The sequence below is a fragment of the Pan troglodytes genome, chromosome 1, assembly GCF_028858775.2.
Source record: "Pan troglodytes isolate AG18354 chromosome 1, NHGRI_mPanTro3-v2.0_pri, whole genome shotgun sequence".
Taxonomy (NCBI): Eukaryota; Metazoa; Chordata; class Mammalia; order Primates; family Hominidae; genus Pan; species Pan troglodytes.
In genome coordinates, this window is record NC_072398.2 from 30,739,554 (window position 1) to 30,759,213 (window position 19,660).

Sequence of the window (19,660 nt, forward strand, 5' to 3'; positions counted from 1 at the left end):
ATGGTAGGGACTGCTTCTCCTAAAAGTTGGTTTCAGCTGGGCACAGTGGCTCACGCCTGTAATCCCAGCACTTTAGGAGGATCCCTTGAGCCCAGGAGTTTGAGACCAGCCCGGGCAACAAAGTGAGACCTCATCTCTATAAAAAAATTTTTTTTTAATTAGCCAGGTGTGGTGGCATCATCTGTAGTCCCAGCTAACCTCCTAGGCTGAGGTGGGAGAGTCACTTGAGCCCAGGAGGTCAAGGCTGCAGTGAACTATAATTACACCACTGCACTCCAGCCTGGGCAACAGAGCAAGACCGTGTCTCAAAACAAACAAAGCTGGTTTCATTAACCAACCATCTTCCTATGTATTTGGATTGAACTTTGCTTGTAAATGCCATTCAGCAGTTTTTTAATTTTTCTGCTTTGTGCAGGGTAGTGTGTACAAATGGGTCTCCACAAATAGGCTATAAGCTACTTGAGGGCAGGGATAATATAGTAATAACAATAAAAAGAATAAGCATAACAGCAAAAGCAATGTTACTAGCTACTGGGAGCACATCAGCTGTCAGGTACACATCTGGATTCATCCCACTTAGGTGGGGGATAAGAAACCGAGGCTTAAAGAGGGAACTTGCCTGGTGCTATGGAACTGGAAAAGTAAGGCCTCCACTTAAACCTAGGTTGTATGGTCCTAGTACTCTCTGAGCTGTTGGTGATGACTCTTCCAAGAGGGACTCATCCCTACCTATCTCATTTTTTATTCATCTGCATAATTCAGGCACCAAATTCTTAAGGCAGTATATGCTTGGTGAATTATAACTGAATTAAATAGAATAAAACAAAATTTTGTAGGTCATGGTTTTCAGAACCATCCAAGCAGAGCTTAAAGTGAAATGACAAGGAAGTGAGGTGGCTGATGTTCCGCCTAGTTGTAGAAATCATTACTAACACACATTGTCCTTTCATGCAAGGTCTGAGCTTCCAGCCCTCCTAACAAGATAAAGAATGTCATTCTGCCTTATTCACTTCTAACAATATTTTAAATTCTATTGTGTAAGAACACTTAACGGGAGATGTATGCACTTAACACATTTTTAAGTGTGCAATCTATTATTGTTGACTGTGGGTACAACGTTGTGCAGCAGCTCTCTAGATCTTATTCATCTTGCTCAACTGAAACTTTAGGCCCATTTATTAATAACTCCTCATTTCCCCCTCGCTGCAGCCCCTGGCAACCACCAATCCTCCCTTTGATTCTATACATTTGACTTATGAATATAAATTATAGATATCCCATATTTTTTCTTCAACTTCTTAAGTTCAGGGGTACATATGCAGGATGTGAAGGTTTGTTACATAGGTAAACGTGCCATGGTGGTTTGTTGCACAGATCATCCCATCACCTAGGTATTAAGGCCGGCATCCATTAGCTATTCCTTCTGATGCTCTCCCTCCTCCCTCAATATCCCATATTTTAAAATACTATCTCCAATATTATCTTCCTCTCACAGAAATTGGTACCACTTTTCTTCTTTTCTAGACTTTGAAAAAAAAGCACTCGCTGTTCTCAATGTATGCTGACATGAGATTTAAAATATGGGCTAGAATTTCTAGTTTTTCTATGGTTTTCAGAATAAGAAAGCAAAAATGCTAAAGTCTTCAATAATCACCTTAAAATGATTGATTGAATGAATGACAATTTACTCAGCCTCTACCATGTGAAAAACATTTTTCTGTGTTAGATAATTTCTTCTTTTGAAGAACCATTAAGAAATAATGTTGGTTTTTTTTTTTTTTAATTAACTCTCATTTTAGGAAAAAAAAAAAAAAAAGTTCAGAAAGGGTAACTGACTTTCTCCATGTTACACAGTCAGGATTTTACCCAGGTCCCCTGTATGCAAATCCTATATTTTCTTGCTACTCAATTGTAAGACTAATTGTCACACTCAAGAGTTATTGTTGGCTCACGTGTGAGTCACTTTCTTGGCTTATCAACAGCAGGTTGGGATAAAAAAAACCAAAGGTTGACATCTTCACAAAGTTTAAAGGAAGGGACCACCGTCTGTTATACAAAGCAAAAGAAACAGAGAGGCCCATTATATGAACTCGTCTGTCTAGACAGATGACTAAACAGGGGTCCCTCCAGGGTTAGACTTGAATTTCCTCCGTTCAGCCTGTTGGATATTTAGCAATAAAAAAAAAATCTTTTTTTGAACTGTTTAAAGGCTGTAGTACTAATCCAACCCCTCCTACACTGCCCAGAGAGTAGTTTAAAAGTATTTCAGTGAAGCCTGCATGTGTTAAAGTTTCAAGCAGAAATCAGATTGAGACAAAAAGAGCCCTAAAAATACTTGTGCTGTCTGGCTACAGACCCAAGAACACAAGCCTAAATGTCCCTTTATAACTCCAGTGACAGCAGTTTGAACTCACAGAGGGAGCAGGGTCTCATCCAGGTGTCCCTGTAGCAGGGGACATGAATGCATCCAAGTTGGGCTTCTCATCTTTCACATGGGCTGGCAAGCAACTTCTCTCCTGTTCCTTATGTGCCCTGGGGACAACAGAACTTTTTCTAACTTGTAATATGAAGAATGCTACTTAGAGTAAAGCAAAAGTCAGCTTCCTTTCATCAAGGCTGAGAGATATAAACGGAAGCTTGTGATGATAAGATTTTTTAAAAGCCTACTAATATTGCTATGTTTAGTGTACAGAGAACTGCTTCTGGTAGGCAATTAGGAGTTGGTTAGCAGACCACGGGGGCCCCGTGGAGAAACTGGGAGCATAGCAATTGACTAAAACCACTCTCCTTTCCCAAGAAGTCCTTAGCAATACGTGGGGTGCTATTTCTGTTATGGTACATATGTGCAAAAATTCATTCACTCTCTCATTTAATAAATATTTATTGGATGCCTCAACTGTAACATTCCTTCATAAGTATGGGGCCTATCAGGAACTGGCTATGGAATTTCCAGGATCCTGCTTATTGATAGGTGCTGGTACTATTCTAATCTTTTAACAGGCATTAGAGAATTAACACAGTCCTTTAAGTAAGAAGTATGTACTCTGATTTACAAATCTGCCAACAACAAAAGCAACAACAAAACAGTTGTCCTATTCAGGGAACAAAATGAAAACACTGGAGTTTATATCACCCACTCTAATTATTACCCAGCCTAGACAAGAAAATAACTGTAAGCACACACTCATCCTCCATATAGATTCACATAGGAAGCTATTTTCATTCTTCTAATGAGGAACATGAAGAGCATGCATGAGCTAAGCTCAGAGGCCACTGCTTAATTCCAATACCAGTATGCAAGCCCTTGGGTTCTACTGCCTGCCTTGAACTTTCACAGGTTCTTAGGAAAAAAATACTGCATTTAAGAGAAAAAAAGAAACACATCCAGACATGTCTTTTTTTTCCTTTTATCAGAAGAGAATGATGCCCTGACACATACAGATGCATATGGTTCTCACTCAGAGGATTCTCCTTTTTAGACTTCTCATTCTTTTTTTTTTTTTTTTTTCTTGAGACGGAGTCTCGCTCTGTCGCCCAGGCTGGAGTGCAGTGGCGCGATCTCGGCTCACTGCAAGCTCCGCCTCCCGGGTTCACGCCATTCTCCTGCCTCAGCCTCCCGAGTAGCTGGGACTACAGGCGCCCGCTACCACGCCCGGCTAATTTTTTTTTGTATTTTTAGTAGAGACGGGGTTTCACCGTGTTAGCCAGGATGGTCTCGATCTCCTGACCTCGTGATCCGCCCGCCTCGGCCTCCCAAAGTGCTGGGATTACAGGCGTGAGCCACCGCGCCCGGCCGACTTCTCATTCTTTAATCCACATTTTCCTTATTTAAATGGAAATTAATCATCTTGGAGGAGTGATGAATAGGATGAGCTTTGGAGTCAGACAGCTGTGTGATCGTGAGGAAATTACACGTGATGTTACTACACCTCAGTTTCCTTATTTATAAAACTTAGAATAATAATAGTGTTTATATATAGTGCTAATATGGAGATTAGCCCAGAGCCTAATATAACTATTCCATAACTGAGAGTTAGTATTATTAGCAATATGATTAGTAATATAATCATATTATAACTAATCATATTACTAATCATATTAGTCATATTATTACTAATCATATTAGTAATCATATTAGTCATATTATTATTACTAATCATATTGTTATAAAAGACAGGATCCACTGCCCCATCCATCAACATCACCACCCAAATAGATGTCTTTTCTTCATGCAGAAATTCACTCAAAACATAACATGGATATCTAGACACAGCCACATAGTTTTATTAAAAGCTTTGTAAGCCTCCAAAATACAGGTTATCAACTCCAGTTGCACATTAGAATCTCCTGGGAAACTTTTTTTTGAGACGGAGTTTTGCTCTTATTGCCCAGGGTGGAGTGCAGTGGCGCGATCTCAGCTCACCACAACCTCCACCTCCCAGATTCAAGCGATTCTCCTACCTCAGCTTCCCGAGTAGCTGGGATTACAGGCATGTGCCACCACGCCTAGCTAATTTTTTGTATTTTTAGTAGAGATGGGGTTTGTCCATGGTGATCAGGCTGGTCTTGAACTCCTGACCTCAGGTGATCCGCCCACCTCAGTCTCCCAAAGTGCTGGGATTACAGGCGTGAGCCACCGTGCCCAGCCGGGAAACTTTCTAAAACTAAAGATGCAAAGTCCCACTCCAGACCAAAGGAGTCAGAATTTCTGGAGGTGGACTCTGGCCTGAGTAATATAAGTAATATGTTAAGTGCTCCCCAGGTGATTCTGATACATAGTGAAGTTGAGAACCTCTGCACTACAGCTACCAAACAGAAACATCAGCCTTGACTGTCAAAGCTCCCAAGAAAGAACCTAAGTGCTTGGATATCCCAAGTCCAAGTCCAAGTCTTTGCCATGGTACCAGTGCACCTAGTAGGTTAGCTATTCTTGGTGCTTCACCTGTTTCATTTCTGAAAAACAGTCTGCTCTCTTCCTAACAATAACACTAGAGTTAATGATCCTTGAAGTCCCAGTGGCCACAATTCCATAGGGAGTTACCTTCCTGGTCTCCTGAGTATAGACAATGGACAAGGTAAGCAGCAGTCTTGGGAAAACAAACAACACAGACCAGGAAAACAGAGAAGCAACCCCTGCTGCCACTGTGAACACATACGAAGTCAGCTCCACTTCAGAGCAAAGATACAATCCAGCTGAATATTAGAAAAATATGGTCTGACCATTTAGATTTCAGAGGGATCCAAAACCAATTTAGACTCCAGTCGGTCGACAAAGTTCACATTCAGCAAAACAGCTCCAGCAGTTGCATCATACACACAACAGGGCAATTCAGAAATACAGATGTCCAGCCATGTGCAAAACAATGCTTTCATTTTTTTTCTTCTCTTTCCCACCACTGACCCCGAGAGCAGGCTGGAAAAGCTCAGCATCTGTTGCTACTAAGAATAGGCTGTGGAGATAATTATTTATGAACTTGCAAGCCCTGAGCTACCTAGCACGCTCAGGGACGGTCAGAGCAGATCACTGTCACTGTGTTGAGGGTTACACAGCAGACACCCCATGCCAGGCAGGGTTACTTTCCAGTTTGCTCACTGGAAACAACAGGTAGGAACGTGACTCTAAACAATCACCCTGGTGGGTCATTCTCAAGAGACTAAGGTTCAAGTTATAGATGGGGTTCTAGGGAACTACATGGTACACACTGTTTAACATGGCATGGAACTCGCACAAGAGAGATAAGAAACAGGAAAGCCATGCTCCTTCTGGCAAACAGCTAAACATCTACAGACGCTCATGGAAACTCACCTGAATTCTTATTGTGGACAACATCTATCAGACACTGCTAGACATATCAGGACCAGAGTGACAATCTAGGACCTAAGGCTCAAAGATATCACTGCATGCTTTGGAGGTAAGCCTGAGTTTCAGAGTCTGTCGGACATACATAAACTCCATATAACGTATCAGGACTTGCTTTAGAAACCTGGTACTGCCAACGGGGCGTTTTAAAATAGATAAACTCATCTTGATTGGAGGAGAATGGCATTAATGAAAATGGAGGGAAATAACACGCATGTCTTATAAAACCAACCAAATATGCAGTAAATATTCATATTTCAATAAAGTGCCCCATATTCCCACAGACACAGCAATAGTGTGGATCCAATCATGTCATATCCACAAAACAGAAAGTTTTTCTTTTCTGTTTTTAAATTTTTATTGATTGATTGATTGATTGAGACAGGGTCTCCCCTCTGTCGCCCAGGCTGGAGTGCAGTAGTGCGATCTCGGCTCACTGCACCTTCCAACTCCCGGGATTAAGTGACCCTCCCACCTCAGCCTCCTGAATAGCTGGGACCACAGGCACGTGCCACATTAGGCCCGGCTATTTTTTGTATTTTTTGTAAAGATGGGGTTTCACCATGTTGCCCAGGCTTGTCTCAAACTCCTGGGCTCAAGTGATCCTCCCACCGGGCCTTCCAAAGAGCTGGGATTACAGGCACGAGCCACTGCGCCCAGCCAGAAAGTTTTTTTTAAAGTGGGCAAAACCTTTCCCTGTTCCCCAACTCCTCCACCTACACTGTGGTAGACTGTATCATTTGCTCAAAATGCTGGCTGTCCCTCTCCCCTGGGCCCATCCCCACAGCCTCTCTCCCTTGTACCCAACTCCTACTCTACTGAAATCATGTGTGGCCATGTGACCTGCTTTGGCTAATGGAATGTGGGTAAAGACAACTGCCACATCTCCTGGTTCTGCCATGAGGTCAGCATGCCTGGGTTAGGGGCTGCTCCCTAAGCCCTGGTCCTGGAATAAAGAGCTCATGGAACAGAGCCACAGCCATCCCACAAGGCCATCTATATGAACGTGCGAGAAACCTGTGCTGTTTATCGCTCACTGAGGTTGAGAGAAAAGCTCTAGACAGTGACCCTGAGCTTATAAAATAATGCCAAATTCCAGAGTCCCAGTATACTATATCATCACATGGATGTTTATATACAATAGGTCCATTATGTCTTCTGAATATATCAACTTTGAATAACAAATACTTGATGTAACCATATTGTCCTATTCTCTAGTCTCAGTATTTCAAAGTTGTTCCCTTGTAAAAATACATCAATTTTTTCAAAGACCACACTAAGCATTTCTTGGTGTTTCATGACTCATTAAGACAGTAGTCATGCAAACTCACAGAGAAAGAAATTACATGAAGGGGCAAATCTCCTTCCAGAAAACATAAGAGTTTTCTATTGCTGCTTGATGACTACCAAACTACAATCTCAAAGGCCATCTTTCAAGAGGTAAATATCATCTCCCCCAGTAAGGCTTCCTTCACCACTAGGCCAAGTTGTACAATTCTTTTTCTGGCCTCTCAGATGCTTTCCTTGTCATCAACCACAGGGTTGGCTTTTTGTTTCTGTTTGGTTGGTTTAGTCTGCCTGACTTCCTCACTAAGTGCAGGCTCCCTGAGGACAGGATCTATGCAGTTTTCTTACATCTATCACCTGGCACACAGTAGGCTCAACTGATGTTTCTTGTACAGATGGATGAAGAAATAACACCAACATCCCAGTGTAAAGTCTTCCTGTTCAAAACTTAAGAATTAGAAAGCAAACTTCAGTCCCACAGAAATTCTTTTTGACTGATAAGAGACATAGTTTTACAAATTCTCTGGCTTATGACCTCATTTCAAAGTTTAGGCAAAAGCCCTTCTATTGCATGCAGAGCACAGCTGGACAGATCCAAAGAAGGATCCTTCCAAGCTTGACTTTCTGTTTCACACCGGAAAAGGTAGTTTGACATTCTCCTAGGCCAAAGTATGGTCAGCTATGGGTATAGTGCCACATGTCCCTGGCCATCATGTCAAAGACGGCCATGACTAGGCTTCACCGCGAGTACGAACTCCAGTAGCTGCCATTCCACATGCGTGAGCACAAGATGGGAGACCCAAGGGGTTATTTTCACACACAGAAAGCTGCAGAACTGGCTGCTCCTCAGAAAGGAAGGGGGTGAGTTGCCAATAACTAAGGACTATTAACTAAAAACCATCAAACAGAAAAACATTTTCTAAATACAAAACCCACTGTAGCCTGCCTATCAAACTGTTTGCTAAAGGAAAAACTCAGCATAAGGCAGGTCTGTTTGAGATTCTTGCTATAGAAATGCAGTTGCCAAGTGCCATCCTGATGCATCACGAAGACCTCCTCACTGAATTTCCTACTTCCACCTTGGCCATTCAACATACCATTCTTTTTTTTTTTTTTTTTTTTTTTTTTTTCTGAGACGGAATCTTGCTTTGTTGCCCAGGCTGGAGTGAAGAGGCACGATCTCGGCTTACTGCAACCTCCACCTCCGGGGTTGAAGTGATTCTCCTGTCTCAGCCTCCTGAGTAGCTGGGACTACAGATGCATGCCACCATGCCCAGCTAATTTTTGTATTTTTAGTAGAGACAGGGTTTCACCATGTTGGCCAGGATGGTCTCGATCTCTTGACCTTGTGATCCACCCGCCTCGGCCTCCCAAAGTGGTGGGATTACAGACATGAGCCACCGTGCCCCGCCCAACATACCATTCTTAACAGCTACACGGCCCTCTGGCTAAAACCACTCTTCTCTCCGTTTTAGTCAGAGGAAAAGCCACAGACTTGATGATGGCCTACAAGGCCCCACATCACTTATCCCTCATTATCTCTCTAATCTCATCCCTAGGATACTTTTGACAATCCTTGAACATGTCACAACAGAACCAGCTATTCCCTCTGCCAGAATGGAACAGAATAGAATGCCCTTCCCCAGGTAGTCCCAGATTACTCTCTAACCTCCTTCAAGTGTCTGCTTACACGCACTCCCTTCTTAACAAACTCATCCATGCCCAGCTTATATAAAATTACACCTCACATCCTCATCTCTGTGACCGATCCCTACTTCCCCTGCAAAACATTTATCCAATTCTAAATTCTTATTTCATCTTTATTATTGATTATCTATCCTATGCCACCAGAATGTAAGCTCCCCATGGGCAAGGATTTTTGCTATTCAATTCACTAGCAGCTAGACTGCTGCCTGATACAAGTAAATACTCAATAAACACAGCTGAATAGGCTGGGCACGGTGGCTTATGCCTGTAATCCCAGCATTTTGGGATGCCAAGGTGGGTGGATCACCTCAGTTCAGGAGTTCGAGACCAGCGGGGCCAACATGGTGAAACCCCGTCTCTACTAAAAATTAGCCAGGTGTGGTGGTGTGTGCCTGTAATCCCAGCTACTCGGGAGATTGAGGCAGGAGAATTGCTTGAACCCGGGTGGTGGAGGTCGCAGTGAGCCGAGATCACGCCGCTGTACTCCAGCCTGGGCAACAAGAGTGAAACTCCGTCTCAAAATAAAATAAAATAAATACAGCTGAATGAACTAATATATCATAAGAATGTCCTCTCTTCAGCCGGGCGCGGTGGCTCATGCCTGTGATTCCAGCACTTTGGGAGGCTGAGGCAGGCGGATCACGAGGTCAAGAGATCGAGACCATACTTGCCAAGATGGCGAGACCCTGTCGCTACTAAAAATACAAAAATTAGCTGGGCGTGGTGGCATGCGCCTCAGGAGGCTGAGGCAGGAGAATTGCTTGAACCCGGGAGGCGGAGGTTGCAGTAAGCTGAGATGGACCACTGCCTTCTAGCCTGGTGACAGAGCGAGGAGCAAGACTCCGTCTCAAAAAGAAGAAGAAGAAAAAAATTGAATGTCCTCTCTTCACCTTTCTCTTCCAAAGGTCTCTACATGCATTTGACATTTATCTTAAAATTATATCTGTATTTGTAGTTAATGTACAGCTCTTTTAACTGAAGACTTATGCGGAGGTAAAATGAACACTATCAAGTCATTCTTCTCACACTTCAATCAGATTATTTAGTGATGTAGACCACATACGAGAACTGGGTATTTCTGTAAATAGTTCAATAGCCAAAAAATCTACAGTAGTTATAGAATATCCGTACTGTACAGTTGTCTTCAAAGTATTAGGTAGTTCAAAAACATCAGAATACCAGGGGGCACAGGGTTGCACAAAGAAAATACCAAGTGATTTATCATTAACTTTGCTTCTTAATAGGTTGGTCAGATTCTTGCCTGCTCTAATGCCTCTGGTTGAACAAAACACTATTTGGAAAGAGAAACCTGCAGTTACCCAAAGCCGAGTTTGGCTGAGATAGTAAAGTTTACATTCCATTGTTTGCTAGGTCCTTACCCCATGGAATGTCTCAGAACACGATTCAGGCCACCAAGAGGTCAGCAGCGCTTTGGCCAAATGCTACCTCAGGGAATTACATATTACCTTATACATGATATGTGTCACTTACGCATTAAACACTAGCTTTGAAAGTCCCTTCCCCACTCCACAGTTGCCCAGTCGAAGGCATTTGAGTGCAGAAATACATAACATCCAACACCCACACACGATTACTTTACTTCCTTGCACACTCATTGTTCTCCTCTGTGATGAACAGTGAGCAGAGGGTATGTGTGGTACTCTTAATAACAAGTAATATTATTAATAACTACCTCAATATCTGCCTGCATTTGGGAAAATGGAAAGCACGTGGCAAAAACTCCACAGGGGCTGTAGGTTCAGGGTCACACTTGAAGGACCAGCTGATCAAACAGAGAGTCCACTGGATCTGAATCCATCCATGTGGTATGACTGAGTAAACAGATGTGCATAATCAGAGCATCCTTTGACTTGAGCAGCTGCAAACTTTAGTGACGTCAGAAGCACCTGCAGTGCCTGTTTAAAATGTGCAGAGTCCTCAGCTCCACCCACCCCAGTGATTCTGACTTGGCAGCTCTGAAATGCGGCCAAGAAATCTGATGGATGTCCCAGGAGACAGAAATGCATATCACACTTTGAGAAACACCACCTCAGGTCAGGCGCAGTGGCTCATGTCTTATAATCGCTGCACTTCAGAAGGCTGAGGCAGGAGGACTGTGTGAGGTCAGAAGTTTGAGCCCAGCCTGGGCAATATAGCAAGACCCCATTTCTAAAAAAAAATTTTTTTTTTTTTAATTAGCCAGTGTGGTGGTGCACACTTGTAGTCCTAGCTACTCAGGAGGTTGGGGTGGGAGGATTGCTTGAGCCCAGGAGTTAGAGGTTACAGTGAGCTATGATCATGCTACCACACTCCAGCCTGGACAACAGAGAGACCTTGTCTCTGTCTCTAAAAAAAGAGAGAGAGAGAGAAATACCACCTTTAAATCTTAACCAAGTTACTTAAAAGCCTCTTATTCAGTAAATACTCTTTTTAAAAAATTATATTTGCCTTCATGACTATTAATCCATTCCTTCATAGAAAGACTTATCTCTACTGCTTACACACTGGATTCTTACGTCTTAATAGGAAAACCTTTAGGCAGGCTAACCACATCTTAACCAATATTATTGGGGATAATAAGCTTGAAAAGAGAAAAACGATTTCGCAGTCACATGGCTGTGAGGAGCATGGACTATTTTCTCCTCCAGGGTATTTAATTTAAAGCTGATGCAGCATCAGAGCTGCCAGTCCAACTGTCAGTGTCAGAACACGTCGTTATCAACAACACCCAGGTTAGAGTGAGAAAAGCAAGAGGCGCCACAGGCCTCACGCTCACTTCAGCCGCTCCCAACATCTCCTTGGAATGGAGAGGCGGTTCACGCAAGGTGACAGGGATGGCCCTGGAGCTGCTTGGCACAGGCCAACTTCACTTAACGAGTGTTCAGAATCACACTCAGCATGGAGAAATTCACCCTGACCCTGGATGCCTGCCCCCTGGCATACGCTCACTTACATTTTTACTCAATTACTATTTCTAAGAACAGAGACAAAAAAAAAAAATGCAGAGCCCCACTGCTCAGCAGCCTTGCAGGGAAGGTCTGAAAGGGGTCTGCAGGGTTTTTCCAGAGCCTGCGAGCTAGGCAAGGTGGAAGAGCCTCCCACTGTATGGGAATCTATGTGGAGCTTGCGCCCCATCTCCCCTTCCACACCCTCAGACACTCCTGATTTTCCCTACTCGCTGAGGAGCAGGGTGGGTTTCCAATGTTTTTTCACCAAAGGAAGACAGAAGCTCGCAGCAATTAAGTGACCGAAAATAACCCCAAGTGAGGAGTGTCTGAGAAGAAAAACCGCCCAAAGAACCAGGGTAGGCCTCTCACTTTGTTTACTATGGGAGGAAAAGATGAAAAGGAAATTAATCCCAAGTAGTAGGCAAGAAAGTTACAAAATTATCAGGACAGGATTCCAAAGGAAAAGCCAAAAAAGGGGGGGAAAGTTTGGGGTCTCTGTGGTATGGTGGCATCTGGGCCAGACCTCAATTCAGATTTTGGCTCTGTCACCAGCCAGCTCTGTGACCAAGGACAAGGTGTTTACCTCTCCAAACCACAATTTCCCAAAAAATGGGGATCGTCATTCTGGCCCTCCCTGACCAACCAATGTGGGGAAAATTAGGATGATGTGTCTTAAGTACCAGGGACATAGGGGGTATTCAACAAATGTTTTCTTTCTCTCATTGCCTCCCGTTTTCCTTTCCAAATAGCCAGTTAGCTAGGGGGAAAAAATCAGATGTTTAACTCCTTGGTTTAGCTAGTGAAATAAAATTAGAATTTAGAGTATAAAAACAAAACGTAATGACTCACAAACGGGAGCTTTAAAGGCATGATTAAACTTTTCACTCTTTTTATTCACATTGCAGCTTCTAGCCACTTTGAGGCTTTCTGTACTAAAATCAACGTATATTCTCAACAGAATGAGTTCTTTTTGAGGAAACCCCAGCTTAGGCCACTGTAAATAAACTATACTGATTTCTAACCAACAATGTGTAGGCATGATACATTGCAGAATAGGGTATCCAGTGGCCTAGGCTTTTCCTAGGATAATAAAAACATTTCTTTTGTCTCTAGCCGGGACCTCCACCTACACTTAGAATCAACATAATCCAAACCTTCTCAGGGCCTCAAAAATATGCAGTGAACCAATGCCAGGATTGCAAGTCTGTTTCCTTTTTTCCTGAGCATGGTTCAGGGATAACTTTAGCCACAGAATTCCTTGAGCGTCAGGATCACCCAAGCTCTATTCTTTGTTGTGGACTCATCGTCCAGCATATAGTAAGCATTCAATAAATGGCTGAATTAATCAGTGTTCCCAATAAGAAAGGGGTGAGGACTTCTGGCTTTTGTACCCCTCAGCCTAACACCTGGTGCTGGCTCTGAGGAGCTTGCACCTGCTCCGAGGGTCAGGACTAAGTGGTTTGAGCAAGTGGCAAGCTCACAGGTCCAGTTGGCTGAGGGCCTGACCCATGACGATCCATTTCCTTATGCAAACGAGACATGTCAATACAAAGGTCACAAATAATCAGCAGCATAACTCCCCGACAGGTCTCCCTCTAGAGCAGGGGCGTCCAGTCTTTCAGCTTCCCTGGGCCTCATTGGAAAAACAAGAATTGTCTTGGGCCACACATAAAATAGACTAACACTAATGATAGCTGATAAGCTTTAAAAATATTGCAAAAAAAAATCTCATAATTTTTTAAGAAAGTTTACAAATTTATATTGGGCCGCATTCAAGGCCATCCTGGACTGCATGCAGGCCGAGGGTTGGACAAGCTTGCTCTAGAACCTTAAAGGAGAGAAAATCTCCTTTCGCTTTGGTTCAGGACAAGAAACATTAATTGAGCAACTACTATGTGTCAAGAACAAGAACATAGATACAAATAAGATATAAAAAGGAACATTCCCTTGACATTCAGGCCATGCTGTCCAACCCTCCAGAGAGTGGCCTCCATGGGGATCAGGAAAGGTGTATGTCAAATCACTCTGTGACCCCTAAAACACATATCTCATCCCCACAAGTCATTCTTTTACATGCTGAAATATAGTCATTGCATTAGTTCAAAGCTATTCATCAGTTTTTCTCATGTAAACTCTTACTAAAAAAAATTCTAGGCACCTTTGTGATCGCTCAGGTACAAGGCTGCATTTCAGAATCTCATCTTGCCTCTGGCAAGTTCCCCACAGGAGACAAACACTAAAGATGGATTTGATATAACTATGTCAAACGAGGAATAAAGCAGACAAGTGTACTCACCAAGGTACCCACAGAGCACCTGGGACTGTCTGGAGCACAAGCTGCCCACTGAGCCAGAGGGTGTTGTAACAACTGGGCAGACAGCTAGGAGTTTTAAAAAGCACAGTCATTAGCTATTTTACTGAAGAGATGCCTGGCACAGAACTATACAAAGATTCAAAGTAGAAGAGGGACTCATTGAATGTTCTTATCATTTCCCCAGAAATAAGGTCCCTGCTACCTGGGGCCAGGGGATTAGACACTGAGGATCTAAGGAGGATTCCAAATTTTAGTCCCAGATCTTCTGGCATCCCTTAACCAGCAGTCAGACTCCTGAATTCAGTTTTCCCTTTAGCACGTTCTAATGTTAAAATAACAGAGTACAATTTACATACTGAAACGGTAAAATAAATACCTTGATTTATATTAAAGATGAATAAGAAAGGCTTTGACCTCCTTTGACAAAAGACAGCCTACCGATTAAGAATAAAACTTTGGTTTTCATTTGGCTGGCCTAGATTTCAGTGTTCTTAAAACCACCTGTCATCATTTCTAACCCGCATGTGAAAACTCCTTCTTGAATGAGTCAAAAATACAAGTGAATATTGGTTTGGGGCTACTTACCTACAGTTTAAAAAGCTAGAGCTCTCTGAAATGGACTAAACGCATCTTCCACGATAGTTATTACATCTGGAAAATTTGAACTTCACTTTCTTTAAAGTAACAGCAACCCAATTTGTATTTTGCCCACCATATTCTTAGAAAAGAAAGCACACCCCCTCCCCCACAAAATATCTCAAATTGAAGAAGAAATATTGCTGAGTGTTCAAAAGTCTTTCTATCGGTGGTAAGGTCAATAAAAATATAGAATTTTTGCAGAAGAAGATGTTAATTCAAACCCCTGTTCTGTCACTGATTTCCTGTGAATCCATGGAGAAGTCTGTAAGATGAGGCAGACATAACCCTACTTCTGAGGGTTTTTATAAAATTGAAATGAGATGATATATTTAAAACAGACTGACAGATAAAAGGTGGTCAAGGAATATGAGCAGTTGTCTAACTTGTGTGACAAAAAAAGCCCTGACTGCCTATTAGGGCCTGGCATGAATATCATTCTTTCCTGGCTCCTTACATACACTGAGAGTCCATGCACCTTCCATGTTCATAGGGCACGTCTTCTAGAAGTAACACTGCCACTATTCAGACCTGACTTGAAAACTTCTTTCAACACAAGACAAAGGCTTTGTGGACTCTTCTCTTGATTTATTTTTTATTTTTGCCATATGTGTGCCTCTTATCACTTGATTTTTAAATGGATAACAAAGACTTTTTCCATACTCTGGAACTTACCATGTCCAATATTCAGCCCACTATCAAGATCCCAGTGGCAGATTTTTCACAAATGTGTGGATTACACCTTCTAGGCGGAACACTCTTTAACTGAGATATGGGGCTCTGACTGGCCAGTGTGGCATGGAAGACGAAGACCCAACAGCGGGGATTCTATAAGCACATACTGCTATCATGTTGCCACCATATGCTGCTTCCAGCTGACATCTGCTCACATATGTTCCCACCAATAAGAAACCATGCTGTTTATTTTTAGAGGCTTCTCCACAGTCTTACAGGAAGAAAATTCCCTCAAATAACCAGTCAGCAAAGACAGGAAGCTACACTGGATATAAACGGTTTGTCACAAGATTAACAAGTCAGACAAAGTTTTCTCATTCGTATCTGACCTTTAAAAAGAGATGCTGAAAGTTATCTTAAATAAAAATCTCAAAGAATACAACCAGAGAAAGGTAGAATATGCAGAGTAAGTCACTTGGTTAGCAATACTTTTTCTTCAAACTATGGCCCTATGCATTTCTTGGGGGGATTTAAGTGCTTTTCCTGGGAAACAGCACCTTCTTCAGGCCAGTGTACGCCGTGGTGCAGAAGAGGGACAATTCTATTAAACAGAATTCAGATCCCAAGGTCACCCAGGTCATAGGAAGTCTGTGTGGGAATAAGATGAGGTAATTATTGTCACTTGCAATTTCCAGCCTGCAGTTCTCAAGTATGCACCTTTGGTTTACTTTCACTCTGCTATAAAGCAGTATTAAAATCCCTTCTTTTCTTTCCTTTCTTTCTTTTTTGTTTTTAAGCAAGGCAGGAGGACAGGGAGCTCTGGTGCTGATCCAATGCCTTAGAAGTTAAGACCATGAATGAGATAGAGATGTAAGGATGCTAATGATTGTTCAGTCTACAGAAAGCAAACCTTAGTTTTAAAATAATCAGTTTTCAGGCCGGGCGCGGTGGCTCACGCCTATAATCCCAACACTTTGGGAGGCCAAGGCAGGCAGACCACGAGGTCAGGAGTTTGAGACCAGCCTGGCCAATATGGTGAAACTCCGTCTCTACTAAAAATACAAAAATGAACTGGGTGTGGTGCCACGTGCCTGTAGTCCCAGTTACTCAGGAGACTAAGGTAGAAGAATCGCTTGAACCCAGGAGGCGGAGGTTGCAGTAAGCTGAGATCACACCACTGCACTCCAGCCTGGGTGACACAGTGAGACTCTGTCTCAAAAAAAGAAAAAAAAAATCAGTTTTCAATAATCTACATCATTGAAGCAGCACTGAGGTATGGATACACTCTGTTTAAAACAGTGAGGCTTTGGATAGATGCGAAAAGGCTTTGTAACAAAGAAATGTAAACAATTCTCAAAATCTGAGGCATTTATAGTCTTACAAACATAACTTTTTTTTATTTTAAATTTTATTTTATTTTATTTTAAGTTCCGGGATACATGTGCAGGATGTGCAGGTTTGTGACATAGGTAAACGTGTGCCATGGTGGTTTGCTGCACCTATCAACCCCATCACCTAGGTATCAAGCCCTGCATGCATTAGCAATGAATCCTGATGCTCTCCCTACCCCATCCCCACTGACAGACCCCAGTGTGTGTTGTTCCCCTCACTATGTGCATGTGAGAAACATGATATTTTTAGAAGAACGCAGGCACTCACTAATTTATGATGGGGGACTATGGGTAACACAAGTCATAAAATAGAAACAGTCCTAGAATTAAAACTTTGCATGGGTAATTTACAAAGTAATTAAATGACTAGGAAGTTAATTAACTGTAACAATGTTGGGGTTTATTTTTGCCTGCAATGACACAGCTAAGAAATAAAGCAACAAAACAAAAATACACAATGTTTCCAGAGTATGTTTCTGAACTATCTGCACAAGGATCACCTGGCCGCCTTATCAAGATGCAGGTTTCTGGAGCCCATCTTAAAACGAACTGAATTATAATCTGAATTGGAGTGGCTGACAAAGGCTTGGGAATCTATATTTATAAAGGTACATCAGTAATTATTTTGCATGGTAAAATTTGAGAACCCTGGTACAGGTTATTATGCCTTACAGGTTAGCAAGGCCTTTTACAGAACCTCATTTGACCTCAAAACAATCCAATCAGGTGAATCAAGGAAAAATTATTCCCTCATAAGGGCTGTTTGTTCTGAGTAGGTAGTGGTTTTGTCTACTGTGAGGGTCTATAGGATAGAGATAAAGCCATTCTTACTGCAATGATATCTTAAGTAAAATTAGATGTCTTACAAATGTACAACTAAACTCCCTATCAAATAAGCTCCTGCCCTAATCCCTCCAGCCTCTCCACACAAACAAACGATGCATCTCTCTTGTGATATAGCAACTCTGTAAGTGGGTACAATCATTCCTCCCAACACTGAACTACAATGAGTTTCTACTCTTCTTAGAGAATTCTCAGCAAGAAAGGGAAAACTGATCCAAATGTATAACAATTCAGGGTCAGCTTAGATCAAGACCCTCTTTCTATAATCTGAGTACTTGTAACAAACAGTTAATAAAATTAGACATGACTTTACACACATAGTTTCATTATTGATGGTGATATTTTCTGACAGTGGAATTCTTCTGAAATACCTCTCTCTCTAGGACAAACTAGCACCGGTCACCTCATTCTACATAGAAGAAAAGTGTAAGTTTAGTAGGTGGAACCATGGCAGTTCAGGACTTAGTTTAGAGATCCGATCAGTGATTTTAGTTAACACACATAATAACCTAAGGCTTAATACTATGAAGAGATACAAATGAGTGACTAAATTACTATTCAAAACAACTTAATGTTTTAAAAATGCCTCAAGATATCTCAGACAGAAATCAGTGAAGACAGGTACAAGAAACCCAGGGTGGTGAAGTTTAACAGATCCATCTGAAGGTGGAACCTGCTGCTTCAGAGCCTGAGGTCATGGCTATTATTCAGCTTTGCTTCTGCTTGGCTACTTCCAGGTAGGAGTCAGAAGGTTTGGAGCACTCCTTCCTCTGTCTCCCTCTCTTTAACCAGCAGAGCCCAAAATGCCAAGGATGAACTTGAATGTAGAAACATTTTTCCCACAGAAAGCCCTGACTGACCTCTGGGGGGACCGTTCTTTGACCAAACCACCCATCCTTTGCACAGAAAAGTCCTCCATCCGTGATTGTTTCTTTATCTTTCTAAAGTAGAATCAGAATAAGTCATTCACACTTTTCTGGAGTTTCTAAGCCAGCAGTTTTATTACAAGAGTTCACTGCTGGGTGCGGTGGCTCACGCCTGTAATCCCAGCAGTTTGGGAGGCCAAGGCGGGCAGATCATGAGGTCAGGAGACTGAGACCATCCTGGCTAACACGGTGAAACCCCGTCTCTACTAAAAAAAAATAGCTGGGCATGGTGGTGGGTGCCTGTAGTCCCAGCTACTCGGGAGGCTGAGGCAGAAGAATGGCATGAACCCTGGAGGCAGAAGAATGGCATGAACCCTGGAGGCAGAGCTTGCAGTGAGCTGAAATCGCACCACTGCGCTCCAGCCTAGGTGACGGAGCGAGACTCCGTCTCAAAAAAAAAAAAAAAGAGTTCACTATAAAGGAAGTAGAAACAACTGCAGTCATATTGCCATAAGATGTCAAAGCAAAAGTGAAAATAAGTGAAAATGAGATTAAGCCAACAGATAGGGGAATAAACGATCATATTTTTAAAAAATCAAAATAGAAGAAATGACAAAGTTACTGCTACATCTGGTGTAAACAGAAAAATCCCTGATAAACTTGGACTAAGAAGCACTGACATTACCAACACTGAAATGAATCCAAAACTTTAAAATTAAATTATATTTCTCAGAAAATTCCCATCTATGTTTTGGCAACAATAAATATTTTAGAGCTCTGAAAATCCACTAAAAAGTACACAGTCATCTTTTTCAGATAGAGAGATTTGCAAAGACCAGTGGACTTGCGGTCATTTCAGTGTCTTTCTCAAAACCAAATTTTGCATTCTTGCTTACAAGATGAAGTAACAAATAAGGATTCTTACAACAGCCTAAAATTATGAATGAATAGTTATTTGCAAACTAGCTTGTCAAGACAGATGTGGTATTTGTCAGTGTCGTGAGGGTTAGATAAGAAAAGTAAAATAAACAGAGCCAAAGTCACAGTCACAACGTTTTTCTTTTTCTTTCAGACGACCAAAAAGATGCTAGAGTACTTCCTGAAACAACAACTCCAAAAGACCAGTGTTATTC

The 19,660-nt window shown here is 42.1% G+C and overlaps 1 protein-coding gene across 2 annotated transcripts in view; it reads right to left on the reverse strand.

Annotated features, from left to right (window-relative positions):
- Positions 1-19,660, reverse strand: part of TGFB2 (transforming growth factor beta 2) — a 98,454-nt gene that overhangs the window by 66,257 nt on the left and 12,537 nt on the right. The window contains exon 2 of one of the 2 annotated variants that reach the window (XM_001172158.8): positions 14,099-14,182. The exons of the other annotated variant lie outside the window; for it this stretch is intronic. Coding sequence (XP_001172158.1) covers positions 14,099-14,182 — 84 coding nt within the window. The remainder of the gene's footprint in view (positions 1-14,098; positions 14,183-19,660) is intronic. 2 annotated transcript variants of the gene reach the window in all.